The sequence below is a fragment of the Balaenoptera acutorostrata genome, chromosome 14, assembly GCF_949987535.1.
Source record: "Balaenoptera acutorostrata chromosome 14, mBalAcu1.1, whole genome shotgun sequence".
Taxonomy (NCBI): domain Eukaryota; kingdom Metazoa; phylum Chordata; class Mammalia; order Artiodactyla; family Balaenopteridae; genus Balaenoptera; species Balaenoptera acutorostrata.
In genome coordinates, this window is record NC_080077.1 from 2,766,534 (window position 1) to 2,778,555 (window position 12,022).

Sequence of the window (12,022 nt, forward strand, 5' to 3'; positions counted from 1 at the left end):
AAAATTGGATATCAAGTCAGAAATATGTAAATAATTAAGTCTTGGAGATGATGATATTCAGATAAGTGAAATTTTCCCTTTTCTGGAAACAAACATGAAGCTGGCCCAGTCGATCTCACTGGGATGAGACTATAGTTACACCGATAGTGGGTGATCGTCGCGGAGGTTTTTCTTTTGGGAATTTCAAGCCCACGTTGTCAGCTTTTCTCAACTCTCGGTGCAGCCTCTCTCTCTTTCACACCACACATCTCAGATCCGAAGTGACAATGTTCTGAGTCTGAGGACGGATGGGCAAGGGTGATAATTGCCTGTTCGGTGCACGGCAGGCAGGCAGCCTGGTATCATTTTATCACCCTCTTTACTCGGCACTAATTTTAATGTTGTACTAAAGAATAAAGACTTAGCCCCATCAGCACACATCCCACTGCCCCAGGACAGACACTGTCCCCATACAGAGCTGTGTGTCCCGTAAGGAAGCTTCTCTGCGGCGGGACCTAGCGACATACGTTTCCATCCACAGTTTTGAGGCTCTTTGGCGATTCCTCAGTGCCTCTTGACAAATGCAGATAACGACTTCCTCATCCTTGTGCAAAGTGACTCTTTACAAAGCACATCCTTAAAGGTGGCTTTCCAGATGAGATGGAAATTGTCAATGGCCACATCTAGAACCTGCGCCTGAAACACCACACCCAGGTACCAGGGCCTCTGTCACTGCACAGCTCACGTTCCACAGAACGTTGCTTTCTCAGGGGGCTCAAGGATTGATGGAACTTACTAGAATTAACCCACCTGAGGGTCGTCGAGGTGTCAGAACCTGGGGGCCTGCAGCCCATGTGCTTGTGGGGCGCCTGTGTCCTCCCCTCTCTGTGCAAGAGGCCCCTGCAGAGACGCTGTTCCATCTGCCCGCCACCGCTATAGTCACAGCTTCCAGGGCCTCCAATTTGCATAGACTGTGATTTATAAAAATACCAGCAGACCGAGAGGCTTTCTGAAGGATGGAAGGGAAGATAATTTGAGGGAACGACAGGCAATGAGGGCAAAGAAAGAAGCCGTGAGGGGTGGCACTTTCATTTAAAAACAGAGGGAAAAGTCCACCTTGCCTTTCATAACAAAACTAATAAAAGGGAGGTAGAGGGCAAAAGTCTGGATGGGAAGGAAAAGCCAGAGAATAAATATGAGACACGTCTTGGTTGTTTCTCCTCCCCTCTCCTCTGAGTTTCTTCAGTTCCCCCTGCTGTGATGTATGAGTCCCAAGTTCAGCCCAGTTCAGACCCTGAGGGGCTTCAGGAGCAGCTCAAGGTTTCTTTCTGAAGGTGGACACGCCTGGCTGGTTGTCCCTGCGTGTGAGTTACTGCCGTGACTGCCCTGGGGGCTGGGTCACTTTCTTTGGTAAAAAAAAGGGAAAACGCCATTCCAAGACACATGAGAAAAGAGTGCCCTGCGTGCACTGCACGATCTGTCCCCATCCAGACGGGCATCGCACCAGGTGGGTCTGCGGTTCAGGCCCTGGACCTCGCCCCCCCCGCCCCGCCCCGGTGGACCCCAGGCAGGGGCCACCGCTCCGTGCGTCGTCCTTCTCCGGAATCGCAGAGCCGCTGCCTCCGGCCTCTGGTTTCCTCCAGCGTTTTCCTTTTTCGTTCCCTTGTTCCCGTGCCTTCACGCAGGGTTTGTTCTTCTTCCATGGGCCGTCCTTGTTCTGTCTAGAGGCCAGCAAGTGCCCGTAGAACCAGCTGGAGTCCCACTCTCATTGGGGAAGTGTCGCCATCCTAAATGCCTTAGCTTATATTTAGCCCTTTGGAAACGGAGTGGAAACTTTCAGTAGAAATAGTTTCCCGAGGAACCGATTGGACCAGTGCAGCTGGCCCTGTAACTGCATCTCACGTTTGCTCACGCCAGCGGGAGCAGACACACAGGCGGGGACGTGTGAAGGGCAATTTAAGGAGCAGAGGGGAGTCTGCAGTGTGTGACCCACCGCGTCTCAGAAGCTTCCGCGGGCGGGTGGGAGCGGAAGCCGCGCTGCCCGGAGCCTGCGTCCCGTCCGGGCGCCAGGAGGTCGGGATCCGCTTGCGGCTCGGCCCCTGGGTTCCCTTGGAGAAGCCACCGGACCTGCCTGGAAGGAGGTGGTTCCTCTGGCTCTGAGTCTGAGGCTCACGCCTGGTCCTTCTGCCTTGTGTTACAACGTGTGCACGGCCGTCTCCTCGGGGGTCTTTGTAGTGAATGACCTGTGTCGTTGGTTCTGGACGCTTTACTGGGGTGGGGTGCGCCTCCCCGAGGGACTTTTCAAGGGTCCCCGGTCTTCACTCCCTGGAAGAGACAGATGAGCTACTTGGCGACTTCTCTCCACTTTCAAAGCATTTCTGAACTTTGTTCCTAGCAGTACGGTGGGCTAGCTGTGGTGAGCCCTCTTGCTAAAAACAATTGAAAGTATGGATAAAATACCTCTTTTAAACAGTTAAATGCATTGACGAGCTGGGAAGTGGTAGAAAATTCCCAGAGGCCATGCCCCGGGTCAGAGCAGCTGACAGGGCAGAGGGCCAGCGACAAATGCCAGGTTTGCCCCGTAGCCCTCCCCCCTGCCCGCATCGAGCGGAGGCCCCGGGAGGCTCCCGGCCCCTGAGGTCCCCCCGACTACACGCGCACTCAGGACCTCACCTGCGCTGAGCCTCACGTCTGGAGCTCTGGGGGCAGGTCCAGACCTGAGAGCTGCCTGCGTTCAGACGGTAGCACAAAGCCCCGAGGCAGGACTAGGTCCCGAGGGGGGATGACGGGGAGGAAGAGCCGGGGTCCAGGGGACGTTGGGAGACAGGGAGATAAGGAGACGGGAGAGAGGGGGGTGTCGGGAGCCCCGGGGGGCGTGATGTCCCGGAATCCAAGTGAGGGACGTGTTTCGAGGAAGACGGGGTGATGGATGGTGCCCAGTGCGGCGGACCCTGAGGTCTGACCCCTGGGTTGAGCCCCGTGGAGGGTCTTGATGACTTGACGAGGTGGAGAGAGTGGGTGGCAGTGGGTTGACGAGGTGGAGAGAGTGGGTGGCAGTGGGTGTGAGAGAGGAGAGGAGGGAAGTGGGGCAGCGAGTGTGGAAATCCCTTCAAAGAGCTGGTGGGCGGTGGTGGGACCACGCAGTCCGTGTTTCCTGAGAAGGATGCGGACAGGACAGCCGGTTTGTGTGCTGCAGGGAACCACCCTGCAGGACGGGGAGTGGGGCTCCAGGTGAAGCCCCGTCCTTCGCAGAGATTCCAGGCTCCGTAGACCCGCCTGGGGCCTGGAATCTGCATTTTTAACGAGTTCCCTGGTGGTCCTGATGCAGGGGCGCCACGGGCACAGCCTCTGGAACAAGATGTCATTCCCTGGCAAGGGCGCCCTGTTTCGGGGTCTAGAAGAGGGAGCTGTGGTGCCCTGATGGGAGATGCCTCGAGATGTCGGCCTCTGCTGACCTGAGCTCCCGGCGGGACCCCCGAAAGCCAGGCTGCAGTTCTCCGGCCACCGCTGCGTTAACAGCGCCCGGAGTGGGACGGGGTTAGCCTGGCAGGACTTGCTCGGAGCGAGTCAGAGTTTCGGTGATTTCCTTGTTCTTTTCTGCACTTTCACGAGTCACCTGTTTAATAACTTATTCTTTGCTCTTTCTGAGAATTGATACCCTGCATGCAAATCAGTGATTTCTACAATGACCTGTCCCCCTTTTTTGGAGACAAAGCTAACGCTTGCCCGATTTTTATTTTCTACGTCTTTGTCATTAATATTTCACAACTTTTTTTTTTTAACCTCTTTATTGGAGTATAATTGCTTTACAATGGAGTGTTAGTTTCTGCTGTATAACAAAGTGAATCAGCTATACATATACATATATCCCCATATCCCCTCCCTCTTGCGTCTCCCTCCCACCCTCCCTATCCCACCCCTCTAGGTGGTCACAGAGCACCGAGCTGATCTCCCTGTGCTATACGGCTGCTTCCCACTAGCTATCTATTTTACCTTTGGTAGTGTATATATGTCCATGCCACTCTCTCACTTCGTCCCAGCTTACCCTTCCCCCTCCCCGTGTCCTCAAGTCCATTCTCTACATCTGCGTCTTTATTCCTGTCCTGCCCCTAGGTTCTTCAGAACCATTTTTTTTTTTTTAGATTCCATATATATGTGTTAGCATACGGTATTTGTTTTTCTCTTTCTGATTTACTTCACTCTGTATGACAGACTCTAGGTCCATCCACCTCACTACAAATAACTCAATTCGTTTCTTTTTATGGCTGAGTAACATTCCATTGTATATATGTGCCCCATCTTCTTTATCCATTCATCTGTCGATGGACACTTAGGTTGCTTCCATGTCCTGGCTATTGTAAATAGAGCTGCAATGAACGTTGAATATTTCACAACTTTTAATCTGCGTTTACTTTTCATAAATATTCTCCCTTTAATGACATGAAAAGCGGATGATTCAGAACAGAGGATATTACCTTCCCAGGTGACTTCGGTGCGGGCAGAGCACAGAGGGCACCATGACGGGTCCCCTCCGGCCGTTTCCATCACTGTCCCTGGGTCTCTAATACCTGCGCAGGAATTTCCTCCATCTGTCAGAATTTCAACAGGGAGTCTAAAATTCACTGTCATAAATTATTTTGTCCTATGTTGATGTCTTTTCAACAATTCATTTCTCTAGTTTTTCTCTCTCGCATTAGAACATTTTTGAAATCCTTGCTTACAGAGCAAGCGCCTGACCATGACACCAGGTTCTCCCCCCAGATTTCTCAAGTTATTTAAAAAAGTGCTCTTTCATAGGAGTTATGCTGCAAACCAAATTTTTAGTGCTATATGTAGAGGGAACAGACTTTATTTTCTTAAGGGAATGGCATTAAAATCCACATAGAATTCTAGAAAAAATGACCTGCCTCATAAAAGGGAAAAGGCATTCATTTCAAAATGAAGCATAGACACTATTTTGAATCTGGTTGCCCTTTAAGGCGATAGTCACAGGATGAGTCAGAAAATATCGCTGTCCGGTCTGGAAACAGTTAGAGGCAGACAGGCCCGGGCATGTTCCCCCGCTCCCATCTGGGTGTTTCCTGTGCACACAGCAATCAGCACTGGATTCCAGACCTTTTCTCTTTTTTTAAAAAAAATTCTTGGGAAAGAGGAAAACAAAATATCTCAAGCCAGTTCAAGCCAAAATGTCACTCTGAACGCAGAACTCTAAAATCTAAAATGTGAAACTCTTGGTTCCTTTTTCTATGGGTAGTTGAGAGTCTTTGCTGTTCGAGACCTTACTGATTTTAAATGAGACATGAGCTGCGTTGCAGCGTTATCAGGGAGCAGCCTGAGGTTTTAACGCCATTCCCGAGGCGGAGGTTAGGTATGTGCTTTGAGTGCGTTTGCTGTAAATACTTGGACAGCAAGAATCTACACAAAATGAAGCGTTAAGAGAGATCCGCTTCTAAACCTTTGAAATGTTCGGGCAGTGATGACTCGGGAAGGTGAATACTGACGCGTTGGTGGGATGCGCTGGGCTGGGGAGACCTGATGGCCTGGGTGCTGGGCTGCTTGTTCACAGGAGGGGTGAAGCGGGGCCCTGGGCGGGAATCCTGGGGTCCGGGGCACGGGCCCCTCCGGCGACGCTGCACCGCAGGGAGCTGGGTCACCTGCCTGCCGAGGGGGGCACGGCGGGTTGAGTGACCTCCTGCACCTCCCCACAGAAAAACACCTACTCTACAGTTTTTCCATTTCAAATCGCTGGTGGTGGATAGGTGGCATACCCCCTTACAGGTGAAGTAATACGTCTCTGGGGACGGGTAGTTCTCTGATGAGAATTTGTAGTGATTTCTGCCAGTGTTTTAATTTAAAGATCAAGGGCTTTTCTCTCCTACTGGGAAGGCTTCTGGACTGGCAGAAAATCCTATCTGACTGCTTCTTCGGAAATATAATCTCTGGGATGGCAATGAATCATTCTTTGCATTAGCTCTGGCAAAAATATAAGGGAGAGTAGAATAAGAAGAAGGAGAAGGAGAAAAAAAATCTGCATTTCACAAACGACTTCTGCCTGTGGATCCTGTTGATAACCTTTTTGACCACAGCAGTGTAGACATTAAGACAGATTCTCAGAGGTTCGTTTTGTTCCATGGTTCCCACATTCCTCCCTGTCCAAAAGTTTGCCCAAACTGTTAAGAAGCAGAATGGATTTCATTGAGATATTGGCAAGACCACATGACATAACTCCATGGGGAAAAGGAACAGTTAAAGGCTCACAAACGGAATCATTGGTATAAATAAGCAAGTTGATTTTGTAAAGCTCTGTGGCGTCACAGCTTTAAACTCCTATCCTGAAAATCCGTAACGTACCCGACTTGTTGTAACTTCAGAGTATGAATCCAGAGGAACCCCTTGATTTGTATTTTTGTCATTTTTCTCTTGCAGGAAGAAGGCATTGTGAAGGAGATTGACATCAGTCATCATGTGAAAGCAGGCTTTGAAAAGGCCGACCCTTCCCAGTTTGAACTGTTAAAAGTTTTGGGACAAGGGTCCTATGGAAAGGTAAGTTAGGTCCATGGTTCCCTCCAAGTGGGTCTCATTCCACTGGGGCTGGTCCCGCACGTCAGGGCGAAGCACTTGAATGTCTGGTGAAGGAGACGGCAGAGGTGCCTCCTGAGCCCAAGGGAGAGGTGGCCCCGAGCTGAGGGAGTGAAAAGTGCAGGCAGCGCCCACATGGTGGGTCCCGTGGTGGCTGGAGCTGGGGCCTCCGTTTGCCTGAAGCCCGTGACCGTGGAGCTGAGCTTAGGGACACCACACACCTTCCCTCTCCTGTAGCTTCCGTGGGCCTTTAGTGTATCACCGTGCTGGCTAGGGTCCTTGAACTTGAGCCATGCATCTTTGGAAGTGCATACTCCACAAGTATTTCTCAAAAAGAAATAAAAAGTAAGAGAACAAGGAAGAAAGGAACAGAGAAGGCAGCGCCCTTCGGGACCGGTTCATGTGACCGTCACCACGGAGTCAAGGAGGCTGGGACTGCAGGCTGGCTCCCCTCACCCTTCGTGTAAACTGTGCAGATATTTTCCTGTCCAAGCCTCAGTTTCCCCATCTATGAAATGGACATAATGTGAACTACTTTCTATAATTATTCTATGGATTAAATAAGACATACTCCTAGACGTCTAGCAATCGTCTACGATGAATCTGTGCACTAGAATTTTTTGTTTCCTTTCTTTTTCACCTTCAAATTAAAATGAAAATTGATTTCTCTCAGGAAATGAGAAATAGTTGTCTCTTTATATAGGGCCACATCCATATACAGCAGGATGTCAGTACATCTTTCACGAGGATAAGTGAATTATTCCAGGGCGGTGCTAATATCTCTACGTCCTTGGTGTAACTGTTAGAAATTATACAGACTTATGATTTCTAGAACATGAGGGCCTGAGGTAAACCATGAAACCAGCCTTTCCTAGAGTTTAAGCAGAACAGAGTCCTGGCTTTTTAAAGTAACTATTTTTGTATGGTATGTGGACATTCACCAAATTTCCCCCTTCTTCATAGGACTTTGTGCCAAGATGAAATCCGGCGCGTGTCGATTTCATGTAGGATTAATAGTTTGTTAATGATGTTCTAGGTAATCTCTTACAGACCACGAAAATTTGATTGTTTGTGAAATCTCTTTTGGCATTCTTAAAAGGTAGAATGTCTTTTTATTTTATTTTTTCTTTTCCACACAATGTGGTACGGAACATGTGTTTATACTAATGTATCTACAGACATGTTCGTTTGAACCATATGAAATTACCAGTGTTCAAAACGTTGTGGCCTCCAAAAATGGCTATTTCATATGGTTTATAAGGCATTTATGAAAGTAGGGAAATGAAGATTTCAGGCTCTCAGGGTAAAAAGCTGTTACTAAAACATAGAGGCAGGCCTATTTATGTGGTAATGGACTGTCTTCCCATTAATTAGAAATGTTGGAAAAAGATGAAGCGGCATAAGTCTTTCTCTAAGAACCATGACGTGGAAATAGGGACAAGCACGGTGCCCCTTGCTCCCTTTCAGAGACGCTGCCCACGAGTTGTTTCTTGAGGACACGTGGGACCAGTGCAGCTGAATCACCTCTGTTCCCAGTGATGGAGATCACGACCCGCCTCGCAGGCGAGGCCCAGGGCTGCTGGGTGGGCGCTGACTGACGCCCTGGCCTATTGCAGGACCCTGATTTCACTGAGCGCCCTCCCCCCAGGGCGCCTGGAAGCAGCAGAGATGGAAAATGCCTTCTAAGCTCAAGGAAAATGGATCTGAGCCTGTCCGTTCAAAACTCGACTGAACAAAAGCTACGTCGACGACGCCCTGCTCAGAGATGTGGGTGTTAAAAATGAAAGGAGGAAAGACTTTTTCCAATTCCCTGCAAATTTATTTTGATTAAAAAAAAAAAATTCTTTGGGAAACAAGTGAAATCCTGGTGTTGGGCGGAATCCCCTTGGAATGACAAGCTTCGTAACACTCCACACTTTTCCTTCCCAGCCATCATTGTATGAGGCATAAAAAAGTCAAGTTTAAAAGATTAATATCTTCTGATATGAATAAATAAAGAGATGAATTAAGAGATTAAAAGTAAAATAAGTAAGTGAAGAGAAATAAAAGGAAGAGGCAGTGGCAACTCCTACAGATGTTTAACCTCCATTAACCACTGACTGACGAGCTCAACCACTGTCTGTGTGTTGGGCCTGGTCACCGGGTCAGGACCGTCGCGGACACTGGAGGTGAGGTTCAGGGTTCCCGGTGGGCAAGGCTGCGGTGCCGACCCAGCAGGGCTCTGGAAAGTTCCACCCAGAGGTCCCCTGGGAACGGTGGGCACTAGAGAACCACGATCACACATCTTATGTGTCCACACAGCACTGTTTGTTATGTATGTTTTATAAAAGCCAAACTAACGACAAGAGGGGGAAATCCATATGTCCTACCACCCATATTATTTTATTCTTCATCTCTAAATGGAAATCACATGTCCTTATGCAGGAGTGTCTTCCTTTTGCTCAACGTAAGAGAGAAGAAGGGCACAACTACGTGTTTCCGTCCTGCAGGAAGCTCCTGTTAAACAGACATCTCTTCTTGCAGAGACTCCAAAGGGCAGGGAGCTGGCGTGAACCTGGGCTCCGGGGTCACGTTCGCCCACCACCGGGTCCCTGCGTTCTTTCTCTCACCCCTTCAGTGACTGCAGCTGTTGGAGACACGGAAATGGATAAAATGCCACCAAGACCTCCTCGCTAATGCCTGCTGCTGGCCCCAGACTGCTCCTGGGAATCGTCCAAGTGACTCTATCCTCCACCAGCACCCTTTACTCCCCTTTCCTCAGCCCCCGCTCTCCCCTTGTGCAGCTGGACAATTGATCGTTCCTGGAAAGGAGCAACGCTCAACCCCAAGGGGGGGCCCCGGCTTAGGGTTAGGGTCTCTCACAGGGATGTTTGAGGCCGGCAGCCTCAGGATTGTCCCCAGACGGGACCGCACAAGGGGCAGCGTGCACTGCCATCCCCACGCTCCGCCCTGCAGGAAGATCGTTCCTGGAAAGGAGCAACGCTCAACCCCAAGGGGGGGCCCCGCCTTAGGGTTAGGGTCTCTCACAGGGATGTTTGAGGCCGGCAGCCTCAGGATTGTCCCCAGAGGGGACCGCACAAGGGGCAGCGTGCACTGCCATCCCCACGCTCCGCCCTGCAGGAAGATCGTTCCTGGAAAGGAGCAACGCTCAACCCCAAGGGGGGGCCGCGGCTTAGGGTTAGGGTCTTTCACAGGGATGTTTGAGGCCGGCGGCCTCAGGATTGTCCCCAGACGGGACCGCACAAGGGGCAGCGTGCACTGCCATCCCCACGCTCCGCCCTGCAGGGCCCAGGGAGCCGAGTAGCCCGTTTGCTGAAGGAATTTACTGGGAATAACGGGGACTGTTTCTGGCCGTTAGTAATTTGGTCAAACCATGATTATTTCAGTGATGGCCGGAGAGCAGGGGGCCGGTAGTGCTTGGGACCAGAGGAAGGCAGCCTACCCTTAACGGACAAGCAGGCGGTGGGAAAGCAGCGAAGCACTTTGAGGAATGGGGCAGAGGGTGTCCGAGTGTTAAAATGCATGGTGCTGCCCAGATGTTCCCCGAGACCTTCAAGGAAGGTGGAAACAGAGCCTTCGCCCCCTCCCTGGCTCTTCACCTGCCCCTCGGTCTCCCCAGGCAGGTAAGGACCAGATTGTGATCCCACGTTCTGAGGTGGGATCAAACCCCAATGAGACATGTCCTTGCTCCCCCGTGATTAAGCGGTGGGCTTTGTAAGGACAGGTCTGTAAATGTCTTCCTCTGGGGAAGGTGGGTACCCTGATGTCCTCTGGAAGCGCACGGCCGCCATCCACTTGGGTCGTGCTCTGGGGGGACGCTGTAGACCAGTTGCCAGGCTCGTGTGTTGAGGGAACACTGCAGACCAGTTGCCAGGCTCTGGTTCTGAGACAGAGTTGAAAATCTCGCTCAGAGAATGAGGTAGTGATTTGGCTGATCGCGGTGATATAGGGAGACTAGGGCAGCTTCGGGTGACACGGCATCTGTCTCCACGTGTGCTCACGGAAGGGCTTTGCAGAGTCTCGGCTGAGCTTCTGAAGAAGCAGCTCTAAAAATAAAACGCGGGAGCACGTGAAAAGTCCCCTGGGTTAAGTGTTAGAGATGCGGCAGCTGTCTTTGCTGAAATTGTCCAGTCGTTTGGGAACTTATCTCACTATATTAGAACGTGTTCCTGAATCACGTAAGGATGAAGAGGCGAGAGGTATGGGGTGCCTCAGACGGGAGGGCTCTCCTGGGGCAGGCAGAGGCACCCTCTTCACTCGTATTAAATCCACTTTTAAGTTGATAGTTACCATATTTTGTAGTTTCTCTCGAAATGCGTTTGTCTCCTGTTGGGTGCTCTGCTTGCTGTAGGGCCGTTCCTGCTGCGTTTCTTGCAGGACCTGGCACGTGGCAGGAGCCTGACAAATATTGGTAGCGTGGAATTTTTTTCCTGTTAAAAGTAGAACTCCTTTTTTTTTTTTTTAATTTTTTTTAAATTTATTTATTTTATTTATTTTTGGCTGTATTGGGTCTTCGTTTCTGTGTGAGGGCTTTCTCTAGTTGTGGCAAGTGGGGGCCACTCTTCATCGTGGTGCGCGGGCCTCTCACTATCGCGGCCTCTCTTGTTGCGGGGCACAGGCTCCAGTCGCGCAGGCTCAGTAGTTCTGGCTCACGGACCTAGTTGCTCCGCGGCATGTGGGATCTTCCTGGACCAGGGCTCGAACCCATGTCCCCTGCATTGGCAGGCAAATTCTCAACCACTGCGCCACCAGGGAAGCCCCTAGAACTCCTTTTTAAAACAGATGAATATAAATAGCCATTATTATCCGTCATCTCATTTTTATTAATAAGACCTGAGTTGCAGTAAAAGAAAAAAGGTTTATGTGAAGCGATCCGTGCAAGATGTGCATCCTTGAAACTAAACCATCATGGTCAGATGCCATGTGAACATGGCCTTCCGTGTGGACTTGAGTGGACAGTCTTCCCTACTTCTGAATCCACGCAGGTACCTCATGTACATATTCACGTGTGAGTTCCTACGGAGCCCCCTTATATTGTGGGGAAGAGGCGGAGAGAGGAATGAAAAGGGGAACAGAAAAGACCTACTCTGGATATTCCAAAGGCTCGACCTTCTGAACACACATCCTTCATACCTTCATATACCTGTCCTCATTTTTCTCCGTTGTCCCCTCGTTTTGAAAGAGGGGTTTACTCTTGTCACTAGCGTTCCGATGACGAATGCCTCGTCTTGGGGCTAACGAGTCGTCTTCACCGCAGTAGGGTGGGTAGATCACTCTGTCCCACAGCCCCTGTGGGTTTGAACACGATCCGTGGCGACTGCACGCAGTCAAGCTCCAAGCACACACGCGGGCAGCACCTGTGCCTTCTGGACGTACATGTCGTCTGCACCCGCGTCTCTGTCATGACAGCAGATTTTTGCATCTATTGGTAAATACTGTTAGGAAAAGCGCATACTGTTGTTTC

At 50.4% G+C, this 12,022-nt stretch overlaps 1 protein-coding gene across 6 annotated transcripts in view; it reads left to right on the forward strand.

The window, feature by feature from the left end:
* The window catches only part of RPS6KA2 (ribosomal protein S6 kinase A2), a 375,942-nt gene that overhangs the window by 280,236 nt on the left and 83,684 nt on the right, over positions 1–12,022 (forward strand). For 3 of the 6 annotated variants that reach the window (XM_007186070.2, XM_057527592.1, XM_007186071.2), the window contains one exon: positions 6,406–6,522. In XM_007186070.2, coding sequence (XP_007186132.2) covers positions 6,406–6,522 — 117 coding nt within the window. Of the gene's footprint in view, positions 1–5,328; positions 5,469–6,405; positions 6,523–9,991; positions 10,182–12,022 lie in introns of those variants that run through there. The other 3 variants (XM_057527595.1, XM_057527594.1, XM_007186072.2) reach the window with 3 other exon arrangements.